The following is a 14,689-nucleotide window of genomic DNA, read 5'->3' as shown; positions in this document are numbered from 1 at the left end:
TGGAAATAAAATAACCGCCAAAACTGTTGAAATAGGCCTACATTCATTTTAGGATTTTAAAAAAGTGTATTAACTTTATTGTCATGTAGATAAACTTTACCTAATAGCGGGAGTGTTTATTAATGATTACAAGCAATTGTTTTGCTAACTTAGTCTATTAAAGTTTCTACATCCTCCGCTTTCCAACTGTCCTTTGATGCTCGAGCAGCTGTAGAGCGCTATAGGCTATGACACTTCAGTAAAAAATGTTTTGATGTGTCAACTTTCTTTTATACAATGCACATTCTCATTGCTTGCATCTGTCTTTAAAAAAGGTAGGATGTTTCTGACTATTCATTAATTATTCAACAGCAGTTGACAAGGTTGTTCTGGCTCTGAGGCCTATAATGCGCTAATGTTGTGTGAAATGGACAATGTGCCAATCCTCTCCAACGCTGATCAGGCCCGGTCCTGGTCGATTTGCCGGCGTATGCGAGACAAAAAAAATGTTGACGCCGCTTATCCCCGCAAAGTAGAATAGCAATGCACTTTTATGAATGCCCATGTGGTAGCCTACCATTTGTAAAATAGCCGATTTACCGTTAAACCCTGTCATTATTTCTGTTAATGCATTTATTAATTAGTAATTTACAGTTCTCAAATGTTGTTTGCAGAGTTCACAACCTGCTACACTTATGAAAAACACGTTTTGGTTTATTTCATAGCATAATTGACATGCTCCATGTGAGCAATGAGCATGTGTCTGGTTTCTCTTTCCTGTTAATGTTGACAGGGGGCGCGCGCCTGAGCACACATAGAAGTACCTGGTCTGCTTCTCGCAAATGTAGGAAAGTGCCCATTTGGGGATGTCTGATTTTCTTCACTCACCTCCACTAATAAGCTGGGCTTCTCAGTCATTTTTTCTTTACCTCTCACAGTAAGTCAACGAAGTCCGTTTCTTTTTACATCCATTCACACTGAGCAAAAATATAAACGCAACATGTAAAGGGTTGGTCCCATGTTTCATGAGCTGAAATCAAAGATCCCAGAAAATAAGCACAGAAAGCTTATTTCTCAAAAATGTTGGGCACACAATTTGTTTTCCACCCTGTTAGTGAGCATTTCTCCTTTGCCAAGATAATCCACACACCTGACAGGTGTGGCATATCAAGAAGCTGATTAAACAGCATGACCTTTACACAGGTGCACCCTGTGCTGGGGACAATAAAAGGCCACTCTAAAATGTGCAGTTTTGTCACACAACACAATGCCACAGATGTCTCAAGTTTTGAGGGAGCGTGCAATTGGCATGCTGACTGAAGGAATGTCTACCAGAGCTGTTGCCAGAGAATTTAATGTTAATTTCTCTACCATAAGCCCACATAGTTTTAGAGAATTTGTCTGTACGTCCAACCGGCCTCACAACCGCAGACCAAATGTAACCACGCCAGCCCAGGACCTCCACATCCGGCTTCTTCACCTGCGGGATCATCTGAGACCAGCCACCCGGACATCTGATGAAACTGTGGGTTTGCACAACCGAATAATATTTGCATCTGCGTGCTCGTCGTCCTCATCAGTGTCTTGACCTGACTGCAGTTCGACGTCATAACTGACTTCAGTTGGCAAATTCTCACCTTTTATGGCCACTGGCATGCTGGAGAAGTGTGCTCTTCACGGATGAATCCCAGTTTCAACTGTAGATTGGCAGATGGCAGACCATTCATCCGCCGCCGCACACCTCATGTTTCAGCATGATAATGCACTGCCCCATGTCGCAAGGATCTGTACACAATTCCTGGAAGCTGAAAATGTCCCTGTTCTTCCATGGCCTGCATACTCACCAGACATGTCATCCATTGAGCATGTTTGGGATGCTCTGGATCAACGTGTACGACAGTGTGTTCCAGGTCCCGCCAATATCCAGCAACTTAGCACAGCCATTGAAGAGGAGTGGGACAACATTCCACAGACCGCAATCAACAGCCTGATCAACTCTGTGCGAAGGAGATGTGTCACGCTGCATGAGGCAAATGGTGGTCACACCAGATACTGACTGGTTTTCTGATCCACACCCCAACTTTTTTTTTTGGTATCTGTGACCAACAGATGCGTATCTTGTATTCCCAGTCATATGAAATCCACAGATTAGGGCCTAATTTATTTATTTAAGTTGACTGATTTCCTTATATGAACTGTAAATTGTTGAATGTTGCATTTATATTTTTGTTTAGTGTATAATCGCTCCTCACGGTATTTGAAAAATCTTTCCAACACACTCCCCCTCGATAATCAGCATCGCTGATAAATAGGCTATGGACATGTTGCGTGTATTTATTTCTATTTTAATGGTTGTCAATTTCATCTTCATACTATAGCATAGCTGTCCCCTTCATGCTTTCCTTGTCAATTCATTATCTAATAGCCTACCTTCGAAAAGCCTATGGTAGGCCTAGGTTTTTTAAATACATTTTAAGGAAAGGATAAATATTTGCTCTTGTGTCTGACATATGCTGGTGGCTTTGATTGACGGGTGCTTTTACAGGGGTGTGCGTGTGAGTTCGCTGATACTATTTCCATTCAGAAAGTTTCCTAAAGTAGCCTGTCTGGACTCAATCTCTTTAATAAGAATCAAATGCTCCTGTCATGATTTAATCTTGGAAGATGCCTATTTTCAGTAGCTTAGGCTACATTACTTCTCTCATTACGGTGTCCTCTCTTTGAAGAACATATTTTTGTGCCACTGCCATCGAATGACCGCAGCAGCAGGGTTTGTGACATTATAAGACTATTTCGGGAAAAGTAGGAGAAAACCCATCGAATTTCGTTTGAATGGTTTTGTGCATCAAAATAGGATGTGTGTTTCATTATTTTTTTTATTGCAGGAAAGCCAACCGACAGGGTAGGCATATCTTTCTTTTGACTCCGTTTTAATGTTGTGTCAATACGAAAATGTGACAGATCCTCCAACCTGGCATTTCTGAATTTGTAATAACCTGAATAATAAGAATGAAATGCCATGATGATAATAAAGAAGTGTTAATGGCTTGTTTCAAATAGGATTTATTAAGAAGCATATCCAAGTAAACAAGTGTACGAACCTGAACGGTTATGTCAGTGACAGTGTACATTGGCCTGGCCAGTTACCGTAACCTCAAATTCCAAGACTGTCACAGCCCTAATGGCAGTGTGTGTGTCCGTGTGTCTCCGTTAATGCTTCCACAGACATTTAGTGTGTTCTGTCCACTTATCTCAGTCAGTGTGCAGGCACAAACACGCTCTGGGAGCATCGTAATGGCCTAACATCAGCGCTCCATTCATACTGTCATACTCAGAAGGATCTGTTACACCCTGTTCTAGTTTACTGAACTCGTTAGTAACACTTAATGTGAGGGAATTGATGTCCCTGCACCCTTCACCCCTAAAACCCCATTCCTCATCCTACAGTCCCTTGTGACATCATTCGCTTATTTTCTGTCAGTATTAACACGGTGTGAATGAACCATAACATGCCAGCAGCCTGACTTAAACACAAACCCTGAACTTTACCTGATCCTAACCGTGTGTGTGTGTGTGTGTGTGTGTGTGTGTGTGTGTGTGTGTGTGTGTATTCCAGGTACCAAGGACTGGGTCCTACAGTGATAGTGTGTCCAGCTACTGTCATGCACCAGTGGGTCAGTGAGTTTCACACCTGGTGGCCCCCATTCAGAGTGGCTGTCCTACACGACACGGGATCCTTCACCCAAACAAAGGTAGGGGGTTTACTGCTGCTGTATCTTTTCTCCTGTCAGCATTGTGTGGAGGATTTAGCTCTGAGGGAGGTGTAAATTAATTAGTGGTACACTAGTAGATATTAATTACTTTACACTGTAGAGCGCACCCGGCAAGTTGTGTGGGTGTGACATGGTGATTAATGGGAGTTTTTATTTTTTAAGGTGTTTCCCTTTGGGGGGGGGCACCAAAGACCTGTTTTATGCAGAGTTGGCTCCTCATGCCTCCCCCTTTCATAGTGATGAGGTGCAAACTCCACATGCACTTTTAATTAACCAGTCTCTATGGTACTGAGAAATAATGTGTCACCATCAGCTGGCGACGTGAGGACCGGGGTTCAGTGAGGTGACGTTCAGTGATGTTCTCAATGATATAAATGTAATGAGTAGAGCTGACACAATTCCCTATTCTACCTGAAAGACGAGCATATCTGTTCTACACAATACATTTCTACTTTTATATTTATTCTCAGTAATACCAATTTACCCCACTGAAGACATTCTTTAAAAAAGTAAACTCTGCCATAAGACTTTATGATTGCAAATAAAAAGGAACATCTGAGTCTGAGGGTGGTTTTAACCTTCCAGACTTAGAATTGTATCAACTCACCACCCAGGGCTTTTACTTGGGACATGTAGTTAAATGCACTAAAGAGGAACAATGGGTACATATACAGTACCAGTCAAAAGTTTGGACACCTACTCATTCCAGGGGTTTTCTTTATTTTTACTATGTTCTACATGGTAGAATAATAGTGAAGACAAAACTATGAAATAACACATATGGAATCATGTAGTAACCAAAAAAGTGTTAAACAAATCAAAATATATTTTATATTTGAGATTCTTCAAAGTAGCCACCCTTTGCCTTGATGACAGCTTTGCACACTCTTGGCATTCTCTCAACCAGCTTCATGAGGTAGTCACTTGGAATGCATTTCAATTAACAGGTGTGTCTTGTTAATTTGTGGAATTTCTTTCCTTCTTAATGCATTTGAGCCAATAAGTTGTGTTGTGACAAGGTGGGGTGGGGGGGGGGGGGTATACAGAAGATAGCCCTATTTGGTAAAAGACCAAATCCATATTATGGCAAGAACAGCTCAAATAAGCAAAGAGAAACGACAGTCCATCATTACTTTAAGACATGAACGTCAGTCAATCCGAAACATTTCAAGAACTTTGAATGTTTCTTCAAGTGCAGTTGCAAAAACCATCAAGCGCTGATGAAACTGGCTCTCATGAGGGCCGCCACAGGAAAGGAAGACCCAGAGTTACCTCAGCTGCAGAGGATAAATTCATTAGCATTAACTGCTCCTCAGATTGCAGCCCAAATAAATGCTTCACAGAGTTCAAGTAACAGACACATCTCAACATCAACTGTTCAGAGGACACTGCGTGAATCAGGCCTTCATGGTTGAATTGCTGCAAAGAAAACACTATTAAAGGACACCAACAATAAGAAGAGACTTGCTTGGGCCAAGAAACACGAGCAATGGACATTAGACCTGTGAAAATCTGTCCTTTGGTCTGATGAGTCCAAATTTGAGATTTTTGGTTTCAACCGCCGTGTCTTTGTGAGACGCAGAGTAGGTGAACGGATAATCTCTGCATGTGTTGTTCCCACCGTGAAGCATGGAGGAGGAGGTGTTATGGTGTGGAGGTGCTTTGCTGGTGACACTGTCTGTGATTTTATTTAGAATAAAGGCACACTTAACCAGCATGGCTACCACAGCATTCTGCAGCGATACGCCATCCCATCTGGTTTGGGCTTAGTGGGACTATCATTTTGTTTTTAAACAGGACAATGACCCAAACACATCTCCAGGCTGTGTAAGGGCTATTTGACCAAGAAGTAGAGTGATGGAGTGCTGCATCAGATGACCTGGCCTCCACAATCACCCGACCTCAACCCAATTGAGATGGTTTGGGATAAGTTGGACCGCAGAGTGAAGGAAAAGCAGCCTACAAGTGCTCAGCATATGTGGGAACTCCTTCAAGACTGTTGGAAAAGCATTCCAGGTGACTCCTCATGAAGCTGGTTGAGAGAATGCAAACTGTCATCAAGGCCAAAGGGTGGCTACTTTGAAGAATCTAATATATATTTTGATTTGTTTAACACTTTTTTGGTTACTACATGATTCCATATGTAATATTTCATAGTTTTGATGGCTTCACTATTATTCTACAATATAGTTAAAATAAAGAAAAACCCTTGAATGAGTAGGTGTGTCCAAACTTTTGACTGGTACTGTAGAAGATGCTCATCCCCAGAATATGTGTACGTGCTTATTTTCTAAGGATAAAGCTAAGAACATTAACAACTTCATAGTTAAGAACACTATAACAATATGGAAGAAATTGAAATGTATTCTACAATAACCAATATCACTCACTAAAAACACCCCTATTGAACAATCCTTGGATAGCTTTTCAGAATTCACAGATAAATTGGTCTACATGGAAAACTAAAGGCATAGAAAAGTAATAGGAAATACATTTATTCCATGACAGAATTAAAAAGCAATTTTGGTCTGACCAATGTAGATATTCTCAAATACATGCAACTTAAGTTTAATTTCAAGAAATTTCGATTTTAAGTTCTTTCAACATTTGAGCAATCTTGAGGGAATCCTATTTGAGTCAGAAAATACTATTCATATGATAGGTAAGATATACCAAACCTTGCAGAGCATATCCAACTGACAATCTCTTAGAAAAAAATAGAAACTACTGGAACCAAGACTTAAAAATAACTGATATTGGCACAAGATGGAGGGAATGTTGGAACATAACTAACATACAGTTAATGAAAATGTACGCTGAATAAACTAATAGAATTTATTACACCAGACAATATTCACAAATTCTACAGTACAACTAACAATGTCTCAATAATCCATGCCTTCTGGGAATGCTATAAAGTCCGAAATCGTTAACACAATGGAAAGGTTAAATGCTTTATCTAAATGTGGAAAGTGTGTGGGCAATGGAGAGAAACAAAATGGTGCAGTTTGCGGCCGTGTGGTGGAGAGTAATTTGGGCACTGGAGAGTGATGCGGGGCTGACTCTCTCTCGCTCTCTCTAGGAGAAGTTGATATCAGAGATGGCAGCATGTCATGGTGTCTTGATAACGTCGTATTCAGCCGTGAGGATCATGCAGGAGACCCTGCAGAGATACGACGGCTGGCACTACGTTATACTGGACGAGGGACACAAGATCCGCAACCCTCACGCTGGAGTTACCACTGCCTGCAAGCAGGTACGCTCACACAGCTCAATAAACCGTTGGTCAACAACCCTGGTTCTGGATAGCTACAGTATAAGTATGTAGGCCCTATAGTGTTTTGTTCCACCCAAGCTGCTAATCAATATTTTTCGTCCCTTCACCTGCTCTCTCTCTCTCGCTCGCTCTCTCACTCACCCCCCCCCCCCCCCTCTCACCCTCTACCTCTCGCCTCACCTCTCACTCTTTCACTCCCTTTCTCCATCTCTAGTTCCGTACTCCTCATAGGTTCATTCTATCTGGCAGTCCTATGCAGAACAACCTGAAGGAGCTGTGGAGTCTATTTGACTTTGTCTTCCCTGGCAAACTGGGCACGCTGCCTATTTTTATGGAACAGTTTTCTGTACCCATCACGATGGGGGGCTACAGCAACGCTTCACCTGTACAGGTAACATACAGATACACGCGCACACACACACAATTTGGCATCAAAGAAGCTCTCGTCATTTTCGGAAGCAGGGAGTTGATCTTAGGATTGTTAAAAGGTCATTTCTCAGGATTTGACTTCAGAATTTGATTCACATTTGTATTCACATGGAGGGGATGGAAGAGAGGGGGAAGGAGGAGGTAGGGGATGGATAGAGGGGAAAGAGAGGGAGGTAGAGGATGGACGAAAGGGGAGCGAGAGAAGGGAAGGACAGAGAAAGAGGTGGTGAGCTGCTAAACGATGATCCTCAGTCATTAGTGTCCAGTCGTTAATAACTCGCCGACTGGATTTAATTATTTAACTGGCTATAGAGGTAACACACACATTGACGGGATTTAATTATTTAGCTGCTTTTAGATGGCCATCCGTGTTTCCGCTGTCGATAATAAAAAAACCTTGACTAATTATTGAAGTTATTAAATGATGAGAGCGGGCAAAGCACTCTTTCTCTCTATAGCTCCCCCCGTTCCCTGTCTCTCTCCTGTCTGTCTCTCTACCCACCTGTCTCTATCTTCCATCTCCCCTCCCTCAACTCTCTCCCTCGCTCTTTCTTTCCATAGTCCTATATTTCTTTCTCTCTCCCTCCCTCCCCCTCTGCCCTGCAGCTACAACACTTTTTGCCCACTGCTGGCTGTCCCTCTGATCTCACCCCCCAGTGAGGTGGATGACTGATGAATGAATGGTTAATGGTCAACGAACGGTTAAAGGGTTAAATCGTGACCCTGGGCTGAGGCCGTTTACTGGATCACACACTATAGGCAGCTGATGAAAGAGAGAGAGGTCCCCCTCTAGAGACCACTATAAGCACTCTGATCAATGTTTAATGGCCCAATCTGCTGAGATAGAGGGAGGTGGGGGGAGGGGAGGAGAGGGGAGGAGAGGGGCTAAACGACAAACATGCCCCAGGACAAATGTTCCATTATAGCATTATAGGTGTCGTAGTCAATTGTTTGTTCATCTGACCCTTCAGAAGGCGTGTGTGTGTCATGTATGTTTACCCAAGGGGCTGTTGAACCATTGTGCTGGTGTCTTTGTTGTCATTTGTTCTTGTTGTCAACTGTAATTGTTTGTTGTGTGTCTTGGTTGTTATAGGTCCAGACTGTGTACAATTGTGAGTGTGTCTTTAATTGGTGTGTGTGTGTGTGTCTTTGTGTTTTTCTAGGTCCAGACAGCTTATAAGTGTGCGTGTGTTCTGAGGGATACCATTAACCCTTACCTGCTCAGACGGATGAAGGCTGACGTGAAGGCCAACCTCTCTTTACCTGACAAGAATGAACAGGTGCGCATCTCTTTCTGTCCCTCCCTCCATCTCTACGCCCTTCTGTCCCTCTTGTAGCGGATACCAAAAGATGCAATAGTCTTCAAGTTTACAATTCTACATTTTTGGGGAAAGGAAATGGGAATAATAGCATAAAGAATATGATATATAATATTACACAACAGACCTGTTCCTGCACAATGCCAAACAAACCTCAAAGAGCCACAGGTATGTAGAATCTGCTCATTATGAGTGGTACCGGGCGTGATGCGTCTAGATCTGCGCTGTCCACCCGCCGTAACTGAACCCGCAGTCAGCGCTGTTTTCGCGGTGACTGTCCGTGTTCCTGTGCGCCATTTGAATAGCAAGGCTCAAGCCACGCCCACCTGAATACGTCACTCTTAACCATTATTTGGCTGTGTTTTAGAAGTGGATAATCCATTTTTCAACTAATTGTCACTTCACCGATTGCTTTCAAAATAGAAACTGACAATATTCATACCTGTGCAAACCACAATTTCTGCTGGACTTTCCACTATCGGGGAAAAGTGTGAAACAGTACTGTATCTCAAAAGGATGGGGGTACCATCAGACATTGTAGACATGGAACAACATGGTTTTGACCATGGAACAACATGGTTTTGTTTATCAAAGTTGATATCTAAATGGGCAACTACATGAGGAGAGAATAGAAAACGGTCTCTTTCCAGTAAGTGTTCCCCTTGCCGGATAGAAAAAATTTTTTTATTAGATGATAATGAAAACAAAGTGCAATATATGGTTTAAAAATCTTGGCATGTGTGGTTTCAAATAAGAACATTTTTATATTTGACATTCAGTTGAATACCTGAATTCCCAACAAAATGTCTAGAATCCATTGATTTTCTTTTTCTCATTATACAATTGTTTATGTGCTATAACACAGTCAATATTTGATGGGTTTTTAAAATTCAAGTTGAGTTGCGTGTCTTACTTCATTATGCAGCTGTTACATTTATCAGAACTGTTTTGTACCTTTTCAATTTTGACGACCGTTGCTAGTTTTAATGGGTACATCTTGGGGTTTACCAAAGGTTTTATATACGTGTCTCTATTTTACTCAGGGTTTCTCCCAATTAATTACAACACCACCCGCCCTATTCTCTATCCTGACTTTCTCCCTGTGAATAGTGCTGGCTGTGCTACAGTACCTGTGCACACTATTAATTAGTGTCATTAGTATCTCCTCACTAGTTTCTCCACTGACTAGAGGAGCAGGTATTCATTAGGGTGGCTGGTTAATATCTGGCTCATATCTGCTTGGATCACACACACACACACACACACCAGGGTTTCCGTTAGCCGGATGTATTATAAACAAAAAAAAATGTTTTAGCTAATAAATAAAATTGCCGCTGGCCAATTGTCCAGGGAGAAAAATACAGATATAGAGCCTATGTGCGGAAAATCTGTCAGACTGAGCGACCGCTTCTCAAACAGCTCATTCAATGCTGCTGGACTGAAAATATGTGCTTTTAGAAGCCCAATCAGTGCGTTACAAGTCTAAATGCAATCGCGTGTTAAAAGCAGTTTTGATGGCCACGATTTAAAAAGAGCTACTATTTTTATTTCTCAACTGGTAATTGAAGCACGCTTCCCATTCGCCATTCAAGTGCATATAGGCAACTGTAGGCAGGCTTCAGCGTGTCACACACCACTTTGCAATGAGCTGGAGGCAGAATGCATTTTGAAAACATACTTAATTGTTTGAAACCTGAACGTTTTACGTCATATTATGAGGCATGTCTTACCTTGGTTCAAAATAAAGTCAGACCATAGAAACGTGTTATCAATTATTTTATGAAGACTTCCATATGCCATTGAAACCAGTAGCCTATTTCTCTCATGTTCTATTTGTTTTCAAATCAACTTTATTTTATTGTCCAGAAGCCAAGGGCACAAGCCTAGTCATATTAGCAACCCATGCTAGTTGTTGCATCTTTAGATCTCCCCTCTTTCAAATTTCTAAAGGATATTTTCATCCGCTCACATGTGTGGTGCGCTTTTGACAATGGGTTTTCCACTAATTGCGTTATGGAACGAACATTCACATGTAGTCTACTGCCTTGTGCTCATTGCTGTGTTTATAATGTGAAGAAATAATAGTTTATCAACGTTTTAAACTAAACGTTCTGATCTGTTGTATCAGACTCATTGCTTTTTACAATTTTATTTTACTGGTTATATGAATTTGGGATCTATCGTCCCAGAACTGTCCCAAAGTCTATTTGGAATAGGCTATTTATTTTTCGCACAGAACAACAAGCTGACCAATAGGTAAACTTTTCTACTATGGGGGATATTAGATTGACATAGGCTAGTGATTTTGATGTTCATTACTCGTCTTGTTGGCTGAGGAAAAGTACATTGTGGCAGTTATTCCAACATCTTCAAAGTGCGCATCGGAATTCGGTAAGAAGGATGCCCGCCGTTGCATGTTCTGTTAAGATGAATAACCATGGGCCTCCCGAGTGGCGCAGCGGTCTAAGACACTGCATCGCAGTATTGCTGCGTCACTACAGCCTGGGGTTCGATCCCAGGCTGTGTCACAACCGGCCGTGACCTGGAGTCCCATAGGGCGGCGCACAATTGGATTTCTGTCATTCTGAGCACCGTGAGTGGACGCCCTAATCAGGTTCCGCACCCAATGCATATGGGTCTGGTAAATTTCTCAAATGTCCATTAAATTCAAATGCTGCCGGTCAAATGTCCGGCGCAACTGAAACCCTGACACACACACACACTATTCTGATCAGTTCATTAATTGTCTCCCTCGGGACAGAGCCCCTAGGCCGATACCTCTTGTCTTTGATTTCTGCTCACTCACTTGTTTCATCAAGGGGTTTTAAAGTGAAGGCTTAATACGTGCGCGTTTGTTTCTCCAGGTTTTGTTTTGCAGGCTAACAGAGGAACAGCGTGAGGTGTATCAGGGCTTTCTGGACTCCAAAGAGGTCTACCAAATACTGAATGGAGATATGCAGGTGAGTCTCACTCCCTCTCCATTTCCTCTAATCTACCTCTTAGCTCACTCTGCTCCTCCTCTTTCTGCACTGAGGCTCTTTTGTACTGAATGGAGATACAGTGAGGGGAAAAAAGTATTTGATCCCCTGCTGATTTTGTATGTTTGCCCACTGACAAAGACATGATCAGTCTATAATTTTAATGGTAGGTTTATTTGAACAGTGAGAGACAGAATAACACACAAAAAAATCCAGAAAAATGCATGTAAAATATGTTATCAATTGATTTGTATTTTAATGAGAGAAATAAGTATTTGACCCCTCTGCAAAACATGACTTAGTACTTGGTGGCAAAACCCTTGTTGGCAATCACAGAGGTCAGATGTTTCTTGCAGTTGGCCACCAGGTTTGCACACATCTCAGGAGGGATTTTGTCCCACTCCTCTTTGCAGATCTTCTCCAAGTCATTAAGGTTTCGAGCGTGACGTTTGGCAACTCGAACCTTCAGCTCCCTCCACAGATTTTCTATGGGATTAAGGTCTGGAGACTGGCTAGGCCACTCCAGGACCTTAATGTGCTGCTTCTTGAGCCATTCCTTTGTTGCATTGGCCGTGTGTTTTGGGTGATTGTCATGCTGGAATACCCATCCACGACCCATTTTCAATGCCCTGGCTGAGGGAAGGAGGTTCTCACCCAAGATTTGACAGTACATGGCCTCGTCCATCGTCCCTTTGATGCGGTGAAGTTGTCCTGTCCCCTTAGCAGAAAAACACCCCCAAAGTATAATGTTTCCACCTCCATGTTTGACGGTGGGGATGGTGTTCTTGGGGTCATAGGCAGCATTCCTCCTCCTCCAAACACGGCGAGTTGAGTTGATGCCAAAGAGCTCGATTTTGGTCTCATCTGACCACAACACTTTCACACAGTTCTCCTCTGAATCATTGATGTTCATTGGCAAACTTCAGACGGGCCTGTATATGTGCTTTCTTGAGCAGGGGGACCTTGCGGGCGCTGCAGGATTTCAGTCCTTCACGGCGTAGTGTGTTACCAATTGTTTTCTTGGTGACTATGGTCCCAGCTGCCTTGACATCATTGACAAGATCCTCCCGTGTAGTTCTGGGCTGATTCCTCACCGTTCTCATGATCATTGCAACTCCACGAGGTGAGATCTTGCATGGAGCCCCAGGCCGAGGGAGATTGACAGTTATTTTGTGTTAATTCCATTTGCGAATAATTGCACCAACTGTTGTTACCTTCTCACCAAGCTGCTTGGCGATGGTCTTGTATTCCATTCCAGCCTTGTGTAGGTCTACAATCTTGTCCCTGACATCCTTGGAGAGCTTGTTGGTCTTGGCCATGGTGGAGAGTTTGGAATCTGATTGATTGATTGCTTCTGTGGACAGGTGTCTTTTATAGAGGTAACAAACTGAGATTAGGAGCACTCCCTTTAAGAGTGTGCTCCTAATCTCAGCTCGTTACCTGTATAAAAGACACCTGGGAGCCAGAAATCTTTCTGATTGAGAGGGGGTCAAATACTTATTTCCCTCATTAAAATGCAAATCAATTTATAACATTTTTGACATGCATTTTTCTGGATTTTATTGTTGTTATTCTGTCTCTCACTGTTCAAATAAACCTACCATTAAAATTATAGACTGATCATGTCTTTGTCAGTGGGCAAATGTACAAAATCAGCAGGGGATCAAATACTTTTTTCCCTCACTGTATGCAGGTGAGTCTCACTCCCTCCTCTCCATTTCCTCATCTAACTCTTAGCTCACTCTCCTCCTCCTCTTTCTGCACTGAGGCTCTTTTGTTATTGATCAGAGAATGGGTTCTATCAACATTTTGATTGATTGCCCTTTTAGCTTTGAACAGTCAAGTCCATTGTCTGTCTATACAGATTATTGTCCTGTAACCACTGGCTGATGTATTTTCATTTAAGGCCTATATAAATATATAGCCTCGTTCGACCATCCTGATCTCGCGAGCTTACATTCTGATTCACTGTGAAAACAAAACAAAAGTGCAGTGGTCAGGATGGTGGAGCAAGCTAATACATCTCAAGTTATGATCTGGATTGGAAATATACATTCTGGCATCCCACTGAAAGATGAGTATCTAGTTCCGGTTATTCTTCCAGGAATAAGACGGGCCTTATTCATTATTTAACACTAACACTGGAGTACTACCCGAGATGGTCTATAATGTTGAGATATGCCAATCAATGAATTTACAATGGGTTTTGCTAGACATGATGCATGTATAAAGCTTTCTATAGGGACCTGTATGTTATCTCACAGTGTCATTCACATTAGGATATGTAAGGTCAGTGGTATGATAACTGATGCCTGGTCAGAGGAATCGGGCTCTACAGTTGTTCTTTAGTGTATCTCTGACCCGTGGAAAGGCTTTTACACACCAACCATTCTTCATCACTGCTCTATATGTACGCGTGCCCCCCCCCCCCCCCCCCCCCCTGTGGTCAGTCTCTCCTTGATGTGGTCTCTGAATCCATTAACCCACATTACTAATGCAGCACTTGGCTAGTGCACTGCAAACACACAACACACACTCTTTGTCTTCTGCAGGGAATGAGTTATGTAGGACCATTCATTAGGACCCTTAAGGAAATAATTCGTCTGAAAATTGGTTTGTTTAAAGGGACAACATCAATGTGATCATAGAAATACAATGAAATTGATTATATTTCTATGATTGTGATACTTAATGTTGTTGACTGAAAGGTATATATTTTCTAGCTTGCTTCTTTTTGTAGAACCTAACAAGGTAGCTGTAAAAATCAATCAATGCTTTGATGGATTATTTGATTGGTGTTTACCAAATGTGTTTGTGCTATGATCAACCTGAAGTTATGTGAGCTATCTTGTGACATATCAACTGAAAAATCAAAAAATTCTACCACAACCTCCATTTGGGGAACACTATCCTCCTAGTTCACGGTGACTGTTT

The 14,689-nt window shown here is 42.1% G+C and overlaps 1 protein-coding gene across 1 annotated transcript in view; it reads left to right on the top strand.

Moving 5' to 3' along the window:
* ercc6 (excision repair cross-complementation group 6) overlaps positions 1–14,689 on the top strand; it is a 49,011-nt gene that overhangs the window by 21,096 nt on the left and 13,226 nt on the right. Inside the window, exons 11-15 of the mRNA XM_084153120.1 lie at positions 3,596–3,731; positions 6,835–7,008; positions 7,244–7,420; positions 8,622–8,738; positions 11,642–11,737. Of these exons, the coding sequence (XP_084009246.1) occupies positions 3,596–3,731; positions 6,835–7,008; positions 7,244–7,420; positions 8,622–8,738; positions 11,642–11,737 (700 nt within the window). The remainder of the gene's footprint in view (positions 1–3,595; positions 3,732–6,834; positions 7,009–7,243; positions 7,421–8,621; positions 8,739–11,641; positions 11,738–14,689) is intronic.

The sequence above is a fragment of the Coregonus lavaretus genome, assembly GCF_964263955.1.
Source record: "Coregonus lavaretus genome assembly, chromosome: 36".
Classification (NCBI taxonomy): Eukaryota; Metazoa; Chordata; class Actinopteri; order Salmoniformes; family Salmonidae; genus Coregonus; species Coregonus lavaretus.
The sequence above is the reverse complement of the archived record's forward strand: the minus strand, read 5'-3'. Positions and strand labels throughout refer to the sequence as shown.